Genomic DNA, 7798 nt, shown 5'->3' with positions numbered 1-7798 from the left:
CCAAAAATATTCAGATTTTCTATGTCAGAAAGTGGATATAGATATAGCAAAAAAAAAAAAAAAAAAGAACATCAATGCTTATTTTCTTTTAATATCTCAAAATGATCACATCTAAAAATGGACCAAAAATTTAGGGAAGGCCTTGTGTTTGTATTAATCTAGAAACAGACTCTCATGCAGCTGATCAAAAGTAATTTTTTCCCCAAAATTAAACCAGCACAAATATTAAACTACAAACTAAAGTGCATTTGTTTCCAAACCCAGTATCCCTGAGCAGGAAAAAAAAAATGTAATTGGATCGATACACAGATGGCCAGGAAAAAGTTGTACACAGTCATATAAATTACAGACAGTAAATGCTTGTTACGAAAAACTCCATCATTTTCATCCAAACCTAGACCACCTTCTTCGAAAACACAGGGTCTCAGCCAGAAAGAGCTCAACTCATTTTGGATCTGATTGGAATTGGCTCCGGCTACCTTGTGCAGTTGATTTAACTGCTCGCTCTCCCCCAGGTCGAGGGCAACTCCAGACACAGCCAGGACAAAAGGCACCCTTCCGGCCTTTGTCATTCAGTGTTTGCTCAGCCCCGCCCTTCGCAGGTGGCCACAGAACCCCCTTGCTCCCCCAGTCCCTTCTCCTTTCATGAGGACTCAGGCTAGATCTTACAATAGACCTCAAAGAGGGCGGCAGCTGCGTGCATCCGGTAGAAAATGGAAAAGGGCATGGCCAGGTTGACCACAATGATCCAAGGTTCAAAGCCAAAGACAATCTCCTCCAATCCGTTGTCATACTCCGGACGGCAGCCAAAGGCAGGGGGGATCCAAAGCTGAAAAACAAGAGGCAGCCTTTGTCTCCACTTCACCACAAATCACGCGGCGTCGCTGGCAAGGTCTACAACGTGCATGTGTTCAAGTCCTGGTCCCTGGCTGACACACTACTGCAAGTTAACTAGATCATGGGGGAGACTAGCTTCATCAGTGGGCTAACCCAGGATAGAGTCGTAGCTCAATGGACTATTACACGGTGAGAAACAGAAGGAGGTAGGTCACTGGGGAAATCACTCTGATGGACATATCCCATCCCCAAACCTGTATCTTTGTCACTTTGCTGCTGGGAAGTAAGCCGCCCTGCTCTGCACTCCCACCATGATATTCTGTCACAGACCTGTAAGCAACAGAGCCAGCCAACCGTGGACTGAAACCTTCAAAAATGTGAGGCCAAACCACCCCCTTCCTCTCCAGAGCTGTTGTCCCGAGTGTGGAAAAGCTGACTCCATGGTTAGAAGAAGCTTTCCAGACACCTGAGGTGCACACTCACATTCCAGGCACCATGGATGCTGACCCACTGTGAGTCACAATGGCTGGGGTGATTGTACCGGCATTTCTCATCTCCATGGGAACCAAGAAATCTATGAGCCTTCACTGAACTCTCTCCATCTGCCATTTTGCACTCAGACCCAGATAAACTCATCCATTTCTCTCCATTTCAACAGCCGAGGCATTAACTCAGCTTTCCCATCTGTAACACAAGGGAGACCTGGAGGGCGCTGATGAGAGTGACCAGCAAAGGAAGTCAACAAAACTTAAAACAATAAACAGATGCTCCTGCCACTCAAAGAACCTATGCACTGCCCTCCCCTCCTTCTCAGCTTCTTCCCTTCTTCCTTCCTACCGACCACTCTAGGATACCTGGGCCCCCTCTGTGGTCCTGGATCCTTTCTTCTACTTAGTGCATGGCTTCTATCTCGCTGCCTCCTGGGCTAGAGCAGGCACCCTCTAGCTTAGCTGCCCTACGAAGAGCTTACAGAGCCAAGGACAGAGGGAGGTCTCAGGCCAGCAGCCAAAAGGAACTCCTGTTTTCCACCCAGCAACCCACAAAGGGGCTGAAGCCAAATCCCAAAGGGATGTCTTGCAGCCAACAGCCTACAGTCAGGCTAGGATCATGAGCAGACAGCCTGGGCTCTTGGCTCAGGAGAAGCTACAAGATAAATCCCTGTGGCTTCAGGTTGCTCTGTTTGGGGTTATTTCTTACACGGCAGCAAGTGACTAATACATCCTGCCTCCATTTCCATCTCTACTCAGAACTCTCTCTCTCTCTCTCTCTCTCTCTCTCTCTCTCTCTCTCTCTCTCTCTCTCGTGTATATCCTGTCCCACTTTTTCTCTGGCTTTTTGGACTTCCACAGGGTTTCACAGGGTTTCATCCTTCCATCTCAAACCTTTTCTGACCAACTGCCCCCTCTGCTGGCTCTTCGTTTACTCAGACTCTTTGTGAGTCCTTCTTCTCTGCTTCCTGCATATGCCCTCTAGAACTGTCACCTAGACCTTGGCCACAAACACCAGCTAGAGACCTTTGACCACCTAACCTGTCCCACTCTGGAGTCCTGCACATATTTCCCACTGGCCACTCAAGTGGCACACATCTCAATTCACCCTGCCTTTCCCACATGCTCGTCCCGAACTCCGAGCATCACCTGTGTCTTTCCTCGGCCTCTCCCACATCACTCCATTACCCAGTCCACAGGTAGACGCCCCAGTCCTTTTGTGAGTCTATCCCCCTGCCGGCCTTCCTTTTCCCACTCTACCCAAGTGATCCATTTCCACTCATTTGCCGGGGATGGGGGAATTTCTTGTTGGTATCACAGTCCTCTTTGCCTTGTGGGGGAAAGGGAAGGACAAGATTGGTTGGTTTAAAATACTGAGGACTGGGGTGACTGTCAACCAGAGAGTGCCCACTGGGCAAGCACGAGGACCACATGGAAAGACTGGCATGTGCCTGTAACCCCACAACCTCTGGAGGACCCCTGGGACTCAAGGGCCAACTGGTCTAACCAGCTGATTAGCACAGGATTCAATGAGAGATGCTGGCTCACAAAAATAGGGTAGTGAACAGACTGAAGAAGACATCTCAACTTCAACTTCTGGCTTTCACACTCTTGTATACACACACACACACACACACACACACACACACTGGGGGGGGGGCAGAGACAGAGAGACAGAGACAGACAAACAGACAGAGAATAATAAAAGCTTGATGAAGATTACCGAGATGTTGCAAAGGAACAGAAAGGCCGTGATGTTTCTGAGCAGTCTCCTCTTCATGCCGCCCTGAAGGAAGTCCAGACATCGGGTTGTCCCCGTAGCTCCTTCCCAGCCAGACTCCTGGTCCTCTTTCCCGCACCTCTGCTGCAGACTCAGATTCCCATTGACAGCAGGTGACCCATCCTGGGCCATCCCCTGGCTCCCGAGAGTGGATGCAGCCAGTGCGGCAGCCTCGCCGCTGCAGACGGTGACCACACGTAGAGTGCGCACATCCTCAGGGACCCCCTCAGGCTCGAGGTGCACGGACTCGATGATGAAAATGTTCTGGACATACTTCTCCACGATCACCAGGACCGAGTAGGGCAGGTTGTACCAGGTGTACGGTGGACGGGTCTCAGCACAGGCGATGGCCAGAATGGAGCCCCAGGAGAGGAGCCAGGAGCCGGAGGCCGTGGCCACCAACAGGTCGACATCCAGCTTGCGGGCCGGGTTCTTCGACTCATCCAGAGATTTCTCATCCACCCTGTAAATCCAGCTTCCGACTAGCCCCGCGGCCCCCATAAGCAGCAGCACCGTGATAGCATACAAATAGAACATGATGAGAGCTGACTCGCTCTTGGACTTGGAGCGCCCGATGTGTATCATGTACACCACAACCACGGCGATGGTGGCAGCCAGCACTGTCAGGCCCAGCACCGAGCCCACCAGGACCCCGTCGAATCTGCACTGCATCTTCTGGTGCCGGGAGCTGTCCACCCTGCGCCCGATGTTCTTCCACAGCACGTAGAGCATGGTCGAGGCCAGGATCTGGTACTCGATGTTGAAGGGGTACAGATAGTAAATCCCGTGGGAGAGGGCAGAGCAGAGGGCGGGCGGTGTGCAGTTACACTGTGGTGTGTGGTCATCCAAAACTAGGGCAGTGGGGCAGAGCACAGAAGACGACCATCAGCACAGGCAACAAGGAGACTATCAAGTCCATCAGCCTGGACTTCTCAACTAGACCCAAAGTGCACAGGAGCCATGTTTAATATCATGTTTAACACCATGGCTTCATAGACAGAGAAGCTAAGACTCACTCCTGAATAGCATCAGCCACGTTCTAGCCATATGTTAGCATATAACGACCCTTTTATAAAGATTAGCAAAGAGATTTACAGGTCACCACATAAAGATGGTTCAGAGGTACCACTCAACTTCAAAAGCAGGCTGCTGCAGAGGGTTGAGACTATGACACCCCCTGTGTAGGAGAGAGGGGTGCCAATGATAGGTTGGTCCATAAACAGGGGAAAGATCCCCGAGTATATGAACCAGAAGGGTAGCAGATCTTACTTTCCTGTGCTAATTTTCTCTGTGAATGTAGTGTGTGTGTGTATGTGTGTGTGTGTGTGTGTGTGTGTGTGTGTGTGTGTGTGTTTAGACGGTGGCTTTCAGAACTCTGGGGGAAATGCCCCTTCTGACTGGAAAAGGCTCTCACCTAAACGCCACTAGCATGGCATGAGACAGCCGTCAACTTTCGATCTCTCTGCCTGTGCGACCTCAGACACATCACTTTTCAATGGCTCCGTGTCTCTACCCACTAATAGTAAATACTGCCCACATCAGAGTAAGGCCACATCAGAATTAATGAGCCTTGTAAAATGCCTAAAGTCCGGCCAGGTAGTCAACAAGTGCCTAATAAAAGCCAGGAAGTGCCTAATAAAAGTTTGCTTCTATCATGAAACTGTCACTCCTCTGGATGCATTACCAAAGAGGGACTGAGGCCAAAGAGTGAGAGTGCCATCCCCACAAGAGGGCTATAGGAGTGACTCATGGAGCCTGGCACAGCCATGTGTCTGCCCAGCCCTACTTACAGAAGGCTAAGCTAGAAGAATCTAGGGAAGCATGGGATTCTCAAGTCTTCTTACTTTACAAAGAAGAAAGGCAGGCTCAGAGAGGATGAAGAACCCCCAAAGGGCACACAGCTAGCACTGGTGAGAACACGTGAGAACACGTGACACACTTAAGTCCTCCACCTGCCAGTGCACTGGGCTGCACTCTGCCTCTTTAGTCCACGTGTTCTCAGGCAGATGTGGTGATGTCATACACGCTCAAGAACTCCAAGGGAAGATGGGAGGATTAACCCTGTCCCCCGGCTGTCTCCTCAGCTGAGCAAAGGCAGATAAAGATGAGCGAGTCTACATAATGAGCCATACGCAGTCAGCTAAAAAAACGTTCACGTGCACACAGGCTGGGCGAGGACTCCCCGGAGCTCTCAGACCAACCCTCTCAGAAGATAGAGTTGCTGAAAGGGGCCTAGTTAAAATGTGAACAGAGAAAACCGCCAATCTTCCACAGTGGAAAATAGGCACAGAGGTCTCCAGCCAATGGGCTGTGAGAGACAGACACCCAAATGATAACTCTGGGCTGCCACATGCCCAGGCTGGGTGAAGTCTATAATTACGCCCTTGGAGAGGCAGAAGGAAGTCCTGTGGAGCTAGGGAAATGGCCCACAGCACAGACCACCCACTCAGGTGGCAGTCTGGGGACCTGGGGCCAGCAGCGGGAGGCCTTCCTCACCGATGGTGATGTTGCCGAAGCCCAGAGTGATCAGCCGTTCCTTGTGCTCATTCAGCTGGTGCTTTGACTCATTCAGGACGCTGTTGGCCCACAGTAGGAGGTTCGTGAACACCGAATGGATCACCCCAAACCTGAAAAGCAAATACCAGACACATTTTTTTTCTTGAATGGCTCTGGGAAAACGTAAAGCCCAAGAGTAAGACAGAGATGTCTCTTGAGTGTTCGTGAAAACACACACACACACACACACACACACACACAATCCTGTTCCTTTGGCCATTGGTCCAGGAGGTTGTGGCTGAGAAGCATAGCATCTTAGCATTCTGCCTTCACCTTGAACTTGCCTGTCTTCAACTCATTATCTGTGGGTTATCAAAGACACTGTATCTTGGGGGCAGAGATACAGGGAGGAAATTTTATTAAAGGCAAGCAGCCATGTCCCCTCCTTCTCTGAAGGGGACACAAAGAGACAACGATGAAGGAGACAGGAGGGTTGGGACTGTGGACAGCAGGTACACCCTCACTGTTGGCTGACCAACCCAGAAATCGCCAACCATTCCCTCTGCTTTCCCATCTGTCTGTAAAGACACTAAAACAATCCACACATGTTGGCTCGTGGCTTCTTTTGGAGCTAGCCTTAGCCATTCTTTCTAGACACACATAATGTGTAATGTCTGGTCAGTTACTGAAATGCTTTTGCTTAGCTGATGATGTAAGAACGGTGGTATAAGATATAAGAGAGTAAAAAAGCCTGCTTGTGGATCGCTGTTCCTTTCCACATTACCGCCTTTAAAAGCTGTGAGCATGGACATGAAGGCTGAGGCTGTGTCCACCATCTTGTGATCATGTGAGCCAGTCAGCATGGGATGAAGCTCCAACCCATGGAGGATGGCAGAGTGTAACACAGAAGAGTGTTCAGGTGACACTTTGAGCGTCTGGAGTCCCAGGTAATCTCAGGGATTCCCCCTAATGTCACATCTAGAGTCCAGTGCCACCCTGGAGGGATGAGAAGTCTCTTAGTCCAGAGTCTTGCTTGCCATCGCCTCTAAACCACGGCACCTCATCAGGAGGAGGGGCATGTGCAAGGTAGATACTGGACTCTAGGGAACAGAAGAGACTGGAAGGACACGTGGTCTCCATGTGAATTCCCTGCATCCCAACATGGCTGCAGGTTGAAGTCGTATCCACCCAGGTAATTTCTGGGCAGTCTATAGGCTCAAGCAGCCTGACTAACTGGGGTGGGGGCGCATCCTAGGTAGACTGGGAAGGAAAGCCTCAAGGCTTCTGTGGGTACCCCCTGTCTTACCCAGGGGTAGCCCTGTGTGCTTGTCTATCCAGCTTAGAGACCAATTTATCCGTGATTCACTGACAGGCAAACATGAGTATCTGTGGCCCAGGCCCTCCCTACCTCTCAGACCCTGGTTGTCCACCCAATCTGAACCCAGACCTCGAGAGCCAGAGCAGGAAGTGCCTTTGTATGCAATATGGTCACCCTTGACATCCTCCCAACAGCTAGAACTAAAACAGAAGTAACAGACGACATGGGTGTCTCTCTATCAGCCTGGCCCTGTGCCTGCCTTGTTGCTACAGCTCACAGCCGGCTTGCTCTATCTCGACTAGACAATGCCTTTACCTCTGGCAGGTGGCTTTCCTTTTATTACAGTGCACACAGCTGCTCTTCTGTCTCCCCTCTCCCTGTTCCATGCAGCACTACCCAAACCTGAGGCCACAGAAGCAGTGTGAGGTCGCCAAAGGTCATGCTGATTGGCCATGCACCACCCTGAGAATCACGGCCTTCTAAAACCACTTTAGGGGGAAAAAAATCCTTCAAGCTAAGGACACATGTCTTGTCCCAGGCCTGAGCCCTTCCCCTTAGTGCCTGTATACAGTGGCAGAATGCATCTCGGAGTCATTTCTGGTATCCGTCTCTGCTTCTTAAGATATGCAAAGAACCACAGTCCTTCTCAACTGCATGTCTGGGGAGAGAGATGAGTGGAAGCCTGAAAGGTGCATTTCCCCACCTGCAGAAAACCTTCCGGAAGCTACCGAAAAAGGAGCTGACCGGATGGAGGTGTGGGGACTGTCAGCAGGTAGAGCCAGACCTTCCCAGAGGAGCACCCTGGGTTCAACTCTAGATTCATTCAGGGCACATGCTTGTGGCTACCTCATCTTCTACTCTTGCTTTTTTTTTTTTTTT

At 50.5% G+C, this 7798-nt stretch overlaps 1 protein-coding gene across 1 annotated transcript in view; it reads right to left on the bottom strand.

Moving 5' to 3' along the window:
- Otop1 (otopetrin 1) overlaps positions 1–7798 on the bottom strand; it is a 26702-nt gene continuing 18904 nt past the window's right edge. The window contains exons 4-6 of the mRNA XM_021211264.1: positions 5602–5732; positions 3049–3956; positions 1–829 (exon numbers count right to left, since the gene is read on the bottom strand). Of these exons, the coding sequence (XP_021066923.1) occupies positions 659–829; positions 3049–3956; positions 5602–5732 (1210 nt within the window). The 3' untranslated portion in view covers positions 1–658. The remainder of the gene's footprint in view (positions 830–3048; positions 3957–5601; positions 5733–7798) is intronic.

The sequence above is a fragment of the Mus pahari genome, chromosome 13 (assembly GCF_900095145.1).
Source record: "Mus pahari chromosome 13, PAHARI_EIJ_v1.1, whole genome shotgun sequence".
NCBI classification, from domain to species: Eukaryota; Metazoa; Chordata; class Mammalia; order Rodentia; family Muridae; genus Mus; species Mus pahari.
Note: the sequence above shows the minus strand (reverse complement) of the source record. Positions and strands in the feature narration are given on the sequence as shown.